This window comes from Eptesicus fuscus, chromosome 4, assembly GCF_027574615.1.
Source record: "Eptesicus fuscus isolate TK198812 chromosome 4, DD_ASM_mEF_20220401, whole genome shotgun sequence".
Lineage (NCBI taxonomy): Eukaryota > Metazoa > Chordata > Mammalia > Chiroptera > Vespertilionidae > Eptesicus > Eptesicus fuscus.
This window is the reverse complement of record NC_072476.1, coordinates 22,060,538-22,073,184: the sequence shown is the minus strand read 5'-3', so window position 1 is coordinate 22,073,184 and position 12,647 is coordinate 22,060,538. Positions and strand designations below refer to the sequence as shown.

Below are 12,647 nucleotides of genomic sequence, written 5' to 3'. Positions count from 1 at the left end.
CAGCCGGTGTGGCTCAGTGGTTGAGCGTCGATCTTTGCACCAGGAGGTCAATGATTCGATTCCTGGTCACAGGTCACATGCCTGGATTGTAGGCTTGATCCTGAGCAGGGGTTATGCAGGAGGCAGGCAATCAATGTTGATGTTTCCATCTCTCTCTCCCTCTCCTTTCCTCTCTCTCTAAAAATCAGTAACTATATAAGTATATTTCAAAAAATGAACAGGAAAACTAGAAAAATTTACTTTAAGCCACAGGATTAAATGTGCAGTGCAACAATTAGGCAACATATGTAAAAACCTGGTTCAAGTAAACAGGAAGCAAAGTGAATGCTATGCAGTGCTACTCCAAGTATGGATGCCGACCTTTGTTACCTGCGTGCGACAAGGATAGGAAGACTTACGGGAAATCTGATGTCACCCCACTACTTTCATTGTATTTTACAAGAAAATCAGTCCACAATGCTTGGAAATTAAACAAACTATAAAAAACAACACACAGTCCTTCCCTACAGGCAGCTGGATGACCACTGGTCTAGAGCAACTAAAGTCACCATCAAACTCTCCCACACTTCCCGTTTTAAAGATTAACAACTAAGAATCTCAAGAATATCTGAAATACAAGACATTTATGTTGCTCTTTTATTATCTTTGCCCTGTAAGGACTATTTTAATATTGGTAATGAGACTGACTTGGCGGGGGTGGGGGGGGGTGGGGGGGGGAGGAGGGAGGGAGAGGTACAATGGTAATTTTAAAGCAGGAAAAAGTATATTGCAGAGATCATCTCCTAGGATTTTTCACTCATTAAAGCAGTAAGCACTTGCTGTGTGTTGGATCCTGTGTGTTCAGTACGAAGTTACTAAGATAAAAAGATGGGACATACCTGCCTCTTGGAAACTTCATGTTTAATGAGAAGGAGTGTTTTCAGGTAGGTACTTTCCCCTTGAACTACTATAATGTGAAAGTAATTATATTTAGGGAGATAAATATATTTTTTTATATATCAAGTGAGATGCCTGGATAAATTCTATAAACAACACTAGATAACAATGAAAATGAAGTACAAAATTTGCCAAAACAATATAGCACAGTTAACAGAGAGATGCTTCTTTAATTGCATGAATAAAAATATAAATAATAAGAATCTTTGTCAGATTCCTTACTTATAAATACTAAAAGGGAATTTTATGAAGGACACACAATCCTTTAAATTTTATGAAATAAAATTTAAGAAGGCCTCGAGGTATATGGTACAGAAATTACATAACAAGTAAAGTTGCAGCGAGCTAGCTCTGATTCTGGGTTCTTTTACTTGAATGTGTAAGTAGGGAGTGTACTGTTCTCTAAAGCGGGTATCTGCCCCCAGGCTCAGTTAACAGATAAAGAGCAGACTGTTAATGGTTTGCACACAGCAGGCAGAAACGATGCCGGAGCAACACTAAAGCATGTTATACAAACTGTTTAAGTTCAAGAATGATCTAAGGCAATAAATAGAGCATACTTATTTTTTAAGAAACACAGCTATTCCTTTTTTCCTTCAAGGAATGTTAGTTCACTAGATAGGACTACCTCTGGTTAAAGTTTCTGACTTACAAACTTAGCTAGAGACCAAGTTTCAGGAGCAAAGCAAAAAACCTAATAGTACAAGCCATGCTGGAAAAAGGAGAATGACAGTCTTCACAGGTGAACTGTCATGAAGCCATTACCAGGTAGATGGCTGAATTTTTTTGTGTTACTAAAAATTCTGTGTTACTAAAAGCTAAGGCCATGCTATTAGCTGTCTACTATCCTGACCTACTCAGACAGAAGCAGAAAAGAACCCAAATGGATAAGTAGAACTGTGTTTTAATGTTATTTACTTGCATACTTGACATTCTTTTTAGCCCTGTTTTTAAAGCTCAAAACCAGGGTGCAGCAAATATGTGAGAACACAGTAGGGGCTGGTTTTCCTTGCTCTCCCTCTCTGCCTGCTTAGGCCTTGGACCGTGGGCTGGTCCCTGACCCATCCTTCTTCCAGGCCAGGTTCTAGCAAAGCTGAGGGGCTAGTCACTCTTACCCTGTAAACTTGGACAGGAGCATAGGAACTGTAGCTACCCACACCACCCTGATGAGTCCAAGCTGGAGAGGCTTTGTTCTCAAAGGAAGAACACAAACACTGCTTCTACAAGCTGGATGTTAGTCAGCCTCATGTTGCTGAGTTCAGTTAAATGTTTACTGAGCACTTTTCCTGAACCAGGGCCTATGCTAGATGTTGAAGACAGACAGACAGACAGACACACACACACACACACACACACACACACACACACACACACACGTAGCTTTTGTCCTCTGAGTCTAAGTTCTTCTCCTCATAGGCTCACACTTTCACATTTTATTTAGAGGCATGGACACAATAACAAAGAAATTAATATAGTTCGGATTATAGTGATTAGTACAAGGAAGAAAATAATGCTGAAAGACAAATAGATATTCATGAAAGAAAAGAAATGCTGTAAGAAAATATGCAAATATTTTTAATCCCCAAACTTCCATACCTCTCTGAACCCAGGCCTCTCCTGGTATAAGAGTTAAGGCAAATAACTGCTAAATTCCTTTCCAACTAAAAAATTTTATGATGTTAGACTTTAACAAGGACATTTTCTACTGAACTTGACCAATCTCATTAAGTAGCTCAATAATTTTGACTTAAACACCTCCCTCCCCTTCCCCCCAGAGCCTAGCCTTTTGCCTCGTTACTTCAAAGAAAGCAAGATGGGTAACCAGCAACTCTGTTGGAGCCATCACAGAAGATTCAGCCAGGATTCTCATTCTTGCCATGTTTGCTCAAATGTGCATGGTCTGATCTGGAAATAGGGCCTCCATATGTGCTCCCAGTGTTTCAGTCAGTACAAGAAGGATATAGACTTCATTAAGTTGGACCAGGTAAACTTCCATGAATGGGTCACTTAAGACATCTACCTTACCATAGAATGCTATCTCTTGTACATGAAATAAAAACTTCAATTATTAAAGAAAACACAAAAAAAACCCCAAAGCCTCGCAGCTATTTTTAACAGGAACCCTTCATGCAAACTGCTCTTTATAGAGAAGCCTGCACTGAACTACCCGCCTCTGCACTGACCCGCTTGCCTGTACTGTGTTTTCTGCCATCTGAGCCAGCCCTTATAAAGGAATTCCTGGAATCCTATTTCAACTAATAAGACTGAGGCTTTCTCCACCCAATTGGAGTTGTGCAGCTCTGACCAACCAGAGTGGTTCTATTCTGACCAATCAGGACAGTGCCTTTTGGACCAATCAAAATGCGAGGATTTGGAGTCCACATTTGCATGAAGACAGACCAATCAGGACAAAGGGGTGGTGACTTCTGTCCATATAAGCCAGCTACCCTCTGGCTCAGAGTACACTTTCCTTTTTCACTGAACACTGCATTTCCCTGGCTGAGCTAAAATAAAGATGTCTTATTAGAGCACAGAGTAGACCAGTGAGGAGCACAGCAGAGCAGTCAACCTAGAGAGAGGCCTGGCCTCAAGGCTGCGTTAGAGCTGTGCTGTTTTCACAGCCAAGCTGTATCACAATTGAGCTGTTTTGCACTGAATAAAGCTTCCTTCTTCAACACACACCAAATTGGGGATTCCTAATGGGGCTGAATTGGCGTCACTGACCATCAGTTGACAACCATAAGGAGAGAACAACAAATTATATACAGCATAGGAGTTCTTATAAAACCAAAAGAAACATGAACACCCACTGAAAAATAAAAAATGTGTATTTCCAATGCAATTATAAAAAATATTTTAGATCCTTTTGCATGCACTAGATTTTCAGTTCCTAATACAATCTGACACATAAAAGGTACTCAATATATAATTGTTGAACAAATGAACTCAATCTAACAGAAATCAAGGAGTCAATTAAAACAGTCAAATATCCAAATGGTGTGCAAGACTTAAGGTAATGATATTACCTACTTGTGGTAAACACATAGTGACTGGAAATCTGTATTACCTTCCTGGAAAGCAATTAAAGTGTCTTATCTTTTGCCCATATCTGGTAATTATCCAGAGAAATAATGAAATAAGTGCTCAACAGTGTATGTATAAAAAAAAACCAGGGTGTAGCAAATATGTGAGAATACAACAGGGGCTCTTATTGTGTGTATGAGTGAAAAACAGGAAACAAGTCCAAATAACCAACAATGGAAATTGGTTAAAAGAGATGCAGTATATCAGTTTAACGGAATACTATCCTATATAATAAAGAGGTAATATGCAAATTGACCGTCACGCCCATGCACAAGATGGCCGCCCCCATGTGGTCACAAGATAGCCGCCACAAGATGGCTGGCAGGGGAGAGCAGTTGTGGGGGATCAGGCCAACAGGGGTGGGCAGTTGTGGGTGATCAGGCCAGCAGGGGAGGGCAGTTAGGGGCAACCAGGCCAGCAGGCGAGGGCAGTTGGGGGCAACCAGGTTGGCAGGGGAGGGCAGTTAGGGATGACCGGGCCAGCAGGGGAGGGCAGTTAGGGGCAACCGGCCAGCAGGGGAGGGCAGTTGGGTGGAACCAGGCCTACAGGGGAGGACAGTTGGGGGCGACCAGGCCTGCAGGGAAGGGCAGTTGGGGACAACTGGGCCTGCAGGGGAGGGAGGGCAGTTGGGGGGGGACCAGGCCTACAGGGGAGGGCAGTTAGGGGTGACCAGGCCGTCAGGGGAGGGCAGTTGTGGGGGACCAGGCCTGTAGGGGAGGGCAGTTGGGGGCGACCGGGCCTGCAGGGGAGGGAGGGCAGTTGGGGGGACCAGGCCTGCAGGGGAGGGCAGTTGGGGGCGACCGGGTAGGCATGGGAGGGCAGTTAGCGGCAACTGGGCCTGCAGGGGAGTTGGGGGTGACCAGGCCGGCAGGGGAGGGCAGTTGGGGTGACCAGGCTGGCAGGGGAGGGCAGTTGGGGGCAATTGGGCTGGCAGGGGAGCAGTTAGGCGTCGATCAGGCTGGCAGGGGAGTGGTTAGGGAATGATCAGGCTGGCAGGCAGAAGCTGTTAGGGGCAATCAGGCAGGCAGGCAGGCGAGTGGTTGGGAGCCAGCAGTCCCGGATTGTGAGAGGGATGTCCAACTGTGGGATCGGGCCTAAACCAGCAGTCGGACATCCCCCGAGGGGTTCCAGACTGGAGAGGGTGCAGGCTGGGCTGAGGGACACCCCCACCCCCGTGCATGAATTTCATGCACCGGGCCTCTAGTGTAGCAATAAAAAGCGATATATATTTATTGACAAGGGACTATATCAAACTTAAAAACTTATTTGCATTTAAGGACACTATCAACAGAGTGAAGAAGTGACACATGGAATGGGAGAAAATATTTGCAAATCATATATCTGATAAAAGGTTAATATCCAGAATATATAAAGAACTCCTACAACTCAACAATAGAAAAACAAATAACCTGATTAAAAAATGGGCAAAAGACTTTAACAGACATTTCTCCAAAGATAATATAGAAATAGCAAAAAAACATATGAAAAGATGCTCAATATCACTAATCATTAAAGAAATGCAAATCAAAAGCACAGTGAGGTATCACCTCACACTACTGGCATGGCTACTATTACAAGAACATAAATTAACAAGCATCAGCAAGGATGTGGATAATTGGAATCCTTGTGCACTGCTGAATATGAAATGGTATAGCCACTATGGAGACCTATATGCAGCTTCCTTAACAAATTAAAAATAGAGTAACCATATGATCCAGCAATTTCACTTCTGAGTATATGCCCAAAAGAATTGAAAACAAGTCTAGAAAATAAGATTTCCACACCCATGTACACAGCACCATTATTCACAATAGTCAAGAGGTGGGACCACCCAACGTCCACTGACAAATGGATAAATAAAAATGTAAATCCATACAATGGAGTATTATTCAGCCTTAAAAATAAAGGAAATTCTGTCACATACTACAACATGGATGAACCTTGAAGACATTATATTAAGTGAAATAAGACAGTAACAAAAAGATAAATACTGTATGATTCTACTAATATGAAATATCTAAAGCAGTCAAATTCATAAAGACAGAAACTGAATGGTGGTTGCTAGGGCCTGGGGGGAGGAGGAACTGGGAGTTGTTTACTGGGTATAGTTTCAGTTTTGCAACACAAAAACATTCTGGCAATCTGTTGCACAACAATGTGAGTATATTTAACATTACTGAACTGTACACTTTAAAATGGTGAAGGTGGTGCCCTAGTTGGTTTGGCTCAGTGGATAGAGTGTTGGCCTGTGGACTGAAGGGCTCCGGGTTCGATTCTGGTCAAGGGCACATGCCTGGGTTGTGGGCTCGATCCCCTGTAGGGGGCATGCAGGAGGCAGCCAATCAATTATTCTCTCTCATCATTGAGGTTTCTATCTCTCTCTCCCTCTCCCTTCCTCTCTGAAACCAATAAAATAAAAAAAATGGTTAAGTGGTAAAAAAAAAAAAAGGTGGACTTTATGATATATGAATTATATCTAAAAAAAGTTATGTGAAAAATTTTAAGAGTTACAAACTGTAAAATAAAAATGTGTGTATAGAACAGAAATAAAATGCAAGAATCTATTGAAAAATGTTAACAGTGGTTAGATTACAGGTGAATAGATATTTCTCCATATTTTCAGACTTTTCTTCTAGTGAGAATGTACTGATATGTAAAATACAAGATATATACTTGATATACAAAAAAGCAAGGTACGTTCTCTATTTAGGGGTAAAAACAAGAAGGATGATACCTGGGCTGGAGTGTTTGCAGTCACAGGAGATGGTGACTCACTAACTCTTGGCTCACTTGGGGATGCAGCCGAGCCCTGCGACTCCTGGCTGGCGGGCTGGTCTGGAGACAAAGCATCACTACTGTCTTCGTCAAATGAGAAATCACCCTGAGTTTGGGGATAGCCTTCCTTCCCAACACCTAAAGAAAGAAATGATTTGTACAATACCAAACTTAAAATGAAAAAGGAGGAGAAACATTGTTTTTTTTCTAAGAACTTGGGAATCTGGATCTATCTATCTATCTATCTATCTATCTATCTATCTATCTATCTATCTATCTATCTATCTCACCACTACCTACCTTAAGTACTTGGGGGGAAAAAATCAAACCTGAATCAAATCAAGCCTTTGAATCCAACTACCAGTTATAGGAAGTACAGGAGACAGAAAGTTTTTAATGACACCTGGGGATGCAAATGCATCCAGTAAAATCAGAATGTGGAGATGCCACAGATAAAACCACCACATTCATCAACAAATAAATAGTAAGAAATGAAAGGAGGAGGAAGACCCATGTAAAAGATTAAGACTTAAGAGTTGTAACAGCCAAAGGCAACATGTGGATCCTGATTTGGAATCCAACTATTACAAAGCATTAATAGGCAAGAGGGAAAATGGGGCTGGTGACTGGGTATCATGATAAGTCCCACTTCATGGAGTGGCCCAGCTATACTGATACCTTGCCTTTTGGAGCCCGTTTCCTTGGGATTAAAAAAGAATCATAGTTGATTGTATCACTTCGAATTATGGACTACAAATTGCTTAAGATTGAAATTCATACTAATGCAAAACAGAAAGTCCCATGAGTAATGGAAACTATCATAGTTTTTCAAGTAGAATATTAACTTTAAAAAACTGCTTGTAGAGCCCTAGCCGGTTTGGCTCAGTGAATAGAGTGTTAACCTATGGACTGAAGGGTGCCAGGTTCGATTCCTGTCAAGGGCATGTACCTAGGTTGCAGGCTCGATCCCTGGCCCTGATCAGGTTCGGGTAGGAGGCAACCAATTGATGTGTCTCTGTAACATTGATGTTTCTCTCTGTCTCTCCCCATCCCTTCCATTCTCTTTAAAAATCAATGGAAAAATATCCTCAGGTGAGGATTAACCAAAAAAAAATTTGCTTGCTGAATAAGTGGCATTATTCTGGAATTTATTTTTCATGCTAAATCTTATACCAGAAACATTAGTAACAAAGTATGATAAAAGTTAGATAAGATGGACAAAATACTACCATTCATAATGAATACATATATACTCATCTGCTATTTACCTTGCTGAACTAACACTGAACAAGCTATTTTTCTTTATCTTTCTTATAAGTAAATAGAACAAAAATAATAACTTTGTAAAAATTTTAAACAAAACAACAAACTAAACAGTATAGTACAATAAGTCTAACTTAGACAATGTGATAAGGAAATCAGAACTTAAAGACTTAAACCTAGGATGTAAGGAGAATCTCTGTGTTAACTGGTAAGAGATGCTATTCTTAACAATATTTAATATACAGTCAGCCCTCTGTATCTGTGGGTTCTGCATCCTCAGATTCAAACAACTCCAGTAAAAAATATTCCCCCAAAACGTTATGTTGTTGCTGACATGTACTACATAGTTAGGCCTAAGTTGACTGCCTCTGTACTGAACATGTACAGACTTTTTCTTGCCATTATTCCCAAGCAATATAGTTTAACAATTACTTACATAGCATTAACATGGTATTAGGTATCTAGAAACGATATGAAGTATATGGGAGGATGGTAGGTAGGTTAAATGCGAATACCATGGCATTTATATACAGGACTTGAGCATCCAAGGATTTTGGTATCCATGGGGGTCCTGGAACCAATCTACCTTGGATGCTGAGGGACAACTGTAATAATAATAATCATAGAACCAGTGCAAGTTTAATTTCTAACCCACCAGAAAACAATACTTATGATTGGTGCTGGCCTTTAAAAGTAAATTTGTTTTCTCTATAACTGCCAAGCTTTTTTTTCTCCCAGAATAAATTTTCAGAGTCTTGCCTATAATTGCTTCCTTAACACTGGAGTCTACAGGCAGGATGTTCTTCTCCACCAGCTCCATAGGACCAGGTCTCTGAGCAATCTTTTCATTCAGATCATCAGCTAGGCGGGCTCTTTTCAACTTCATCTGAGTGGCCTGCAGGGATGGCTCTGCGAATGTTTCTAAAAGAAGAAACACAGTTTAAACCATTACTTGAATTACTATCTCTAGTCCACAATGCTATTTCAGGCCAACTAATTTAAGTTAAATTGGTTTAAATATACTGATGTGTTCTCAACATATTTATGGAAAAAGAAAATGACATTTTAAGACCGTTCCAGTATATATTTTATATTTTTAGTCCTGGATAGCTTTATACTGCCTGTACAATATGGATGCCCATTGACTCAAATTAACATGAACTTAAGCAAAAAATGGGGTACTGCTATTATTGTTCATTTATGGCAAGAGGGGCATATTCACATTTATTAGGTATCAGGATACAGAGGGTGAACAAGAGAGACATGGTCCATGGCTCAAGAAGTTCACTGTTTTAGATTTGGCTTCATTGGAGAGTCAGTTCCCAGAGGAGAGACACTATATCTTAGAAGTCTGTATTTTAGGATATAAACCTCTTTGCAGGAGTCAATGAGAAGAGCTTCAAATCACATTCTTGTATTGATCCCCATGTGTCTCAGAGTCAATCATCATAATTAAGAATTTGGGTTTATTTCTGCATACATAAATAATCCAGTGTCTGTTAGAACATTCAGTTACTGTACATAGTAATTACTGGTCATAGAGAAGCATCCACTCATCTACTTACAAATAAATGAAGTTGTGAAACTATTATAAACATCATAACTTGTTCATTTGCATAATTCTGTCAATTACTTGTGTTTATCATAACTCTCACTAACATTTTATTACATTTGTTCTAAATAATGTTTATAATTGATTAAACATAATGATGAGGTGTTAACCCAAAATTTTGAGTTGAAAGTTGCTTGCCTCTTAAATTATACAGAAGGTCTTTTAATGAAATTTCCCGTAAGTATTCTCAGGATTAATGGATGTTCTTCAGTTTGTAGGTCAAATGTCCTTGTTGAAGCCAAAGCTCACTGCAAGCCTGAGGCTGATAAACTACTCTGCCGAGCATCTGAGTATAGCTGACCGTTGAACACCTCGGGTGGGTTTGGTGTGTTGACTTCCCCCACAGTCAAAAATCTACATATAACTTAACTACTAATAGCCTACTGTTGACCAGAAGCCTTACTGATAACTTAAATAGCCAATTAACACATATTTTATACATTATATGTATTATTCACAGTATTCTTAGAATAAAATAGGCTAGAGTAAAATGATACTAAGAAAATTTTAAGGAAGACAAAATACATTTATAGCATTTACTGAAAAAATCATGTGTAAGTGGACCTGTGCAGCTCAAACCCATGTTGATCATGAGTCACTGCACTTGAATCTTTCCACCAGTTGATTTACATGCTTACCAAAACCATGATTGTCCATAAAATAGTTCAGATCTGTCAGGATTGCTAATGTTAATACATAATATAATTAGATGTTATGAGGAAAGACAAAGTTCAAAAATAGAATGATTATTAATACTTTCAACAATAAAGATTTTTTTAAAAATGTAAGAATAAAAAAATAAAATGAAACCTGTACAAATGCTCTTAGAAACCTGTACAAATGCTTCAGAACAATTTGAGAAAGGTAAATCATTAAAAAACCACTGTCAAATTAGGGCAGTTAATAATTATAAAAGATTTGGGGAAAAATTGTAAAATCTAGGATTTAAAAACTCAGATTGTTTTTCAAGTGTCTTTAAGTTTTTCTTTCACCATCAATGGAAATTGTAGACAATGTATAGTGGTTGTGCTTTATGCAAGAAAGATGAAGTGAACTCCATTCATTAAAGCCTTCCCCAAAGTGAAGGTCCTAGCCTTCAGTCAGAATTTTGGCAAATAAATGCATGTTCGTAAGTTAAAATAACATGTAGTCATCTCATTTTTATGATTTTGTGTATAACTAACTGTGGCCCCAATCTTGTTAGATAAAACACTCCTAACCATAGAGGATGATAGGTTTAGAGAATTAGATCATGCACTCTTAGATTGATATTTAAATGCTTTTGTTAAGGTCTAGGTAGAGCAGTCTTCTGCCTTCCTCTTCTCTCCCGTCAACACAATCTTCGTGATATCAGGAATATGTTTGGAAAGAAAATATTCCAAAAATAAATACTCAGAGGCTGGCATTTCGGTATGTTTCTGTCCCTAGTCTTATTACCACCTCATTTCCATTAGGCTGAGGCTGGATTTTAGCTGCTGAACTTCAGAAAATAATTTAGACTTTTGCCTGCCAAATATCCAAGCCAATAAAATTGGGATAATGTTAAAATAAGTTGGGGGTGGTTTTTAGGCATTTTAAAAAGTATAGATGACACATTTTTTCTTCAAAAATCCCAATTTGAGAACAGATGTCCTAAAAACATCACTTACGGTTCATTCATGTACATGATTAGGTTTTTAAATGTTGGGTAGCCTTCTTTATAAAAAGCAAATACGATTTCTTTTGATAGTTTTGGCCTTGGTTTTAATTATATTAAGAAAGCCTGTTACAGTTAGGGGTAAGTTGAAACAGGCAGCATTGCTCCTCCAAAAATGCCTCTTATAGGTCATGATGTCTGCAGGCAGAGTAAGAGCCATTTATCTAGTCACTTACCAGTAAATTACTTCTTTGGAGGTTCACTTATCCCTGATAGCTGGCAGCTGCTCCTGCCCTACCATTGGAGTTCTGGAAATGCTTTTTTAGTTCAGTGGACTTCTGAGAACACAACCTGAAGAGTTTATCAGCCAGGGGCTTTCACTTCCTGCCCCTGATATGAAGACAGTCACATAATCATAGATTCTTTGGACTAGAAAAGACCTACTTGAGGTTGTAGAGGCTAACTTTATACTTGGAGCTTCTTTACAATATCATTAATGTGGTGTCAGCCTGTATTTATTCTCATAGCAGCCTCTTTATTCCCTATAGAGCACTTTTCTGAATCTGTAATTCATTTATTTTGTCGGTTTATCTGTCGGTGCCATTAGAATGTAAACTCCATGAAGACAGGTTCACTTGTTGGCCTCTGGTGTCTGGCTAACTGGCCAATGACTAAACACCTCTGATCACAGCCACCATGTGGCTTCCTGAAGAGTCTTTATTTGGACACACCTGATTTTTAGGGTATTATTCCTTATGTTGAGCTACAACCTAATACTTTACTATTAACGTCAACCTAATTCTAATGTCAATCTAATTCTAATACTAAATCTGTCATCAGGCCAGAGAGAACAAATCTAATCTTTCCTTTACATGATAATTATGTCTGAATATTTGAGGAATTTTCAGATTCTTTCTGTATCGTTTCAAGTTTTAACATACTGAAGACTATCACAGGGTCAAGCTCCTCGTCTTGCTCAATAAATTAGTCAGAGAAGCAAAACAATGAAAGAAAATGTAACTTGAGAAATTTATTGTGGTGATACGTTTTCAAGAATGCTCTGTCTTCAGCCACTGTGGAAAACAGTGTAGAGTTTCCTAAAAAAATTGCAAATGGAACTGCCGTTTCACCCAGTGAACCCACTTCTGGGAATGTATCCGAAGAACCCCGAAACACTAATAAAAAAGAATATATGTACCCTGATGTTCATAGCAGTGTTTACAATAGCCAAGATCTGGAAGGAGCCAAAGTGCCAATCGGTAGATGAGTGGATAAAAGCTCGTGTGGCTCAGGAGGTGGGAATGTTGTCCTGTATACCAAAAGATGGCGGGTTCGCCCCCT

General features: G+C 39.4%; 1 protein-coding gene and 1 pseudogene across 2 annotated transcripts in view; one reads left to right on the top strand and one right to left on the bottom strand.

Annotated features, from left to right (window-relative positions):
- Positions 1-12,647, bottom strand: part of MRTFB (myocardin related transcription factor B) — a 200,172-nt gene that overhangs the window by 38,093 nt on the left and 149,432 nt on the right. For both annotated transcript variants that reach the window (XM_054714745.1, XM_028145499.2), the window contains 2 exons: positions 8,818-8,979; positions 6,755-6,933 (listed from right to left, as the gene is read on the bottom strand). In XM_054714745.1, the coding sequence (XP_054570720.1) occupies positions 6,755-6,933; positions 8,818-8,979 (341 nt within the window). The remainder of the gene's footprint in view (positions 1-6,754; positions 6,934-8,817; positions 8,980-12,647) is intronic.
- On the top strand, positions 2,723-5,324 carry LOC103286191 (40S ribosomal protein S29-like; annotated as a pseudogene).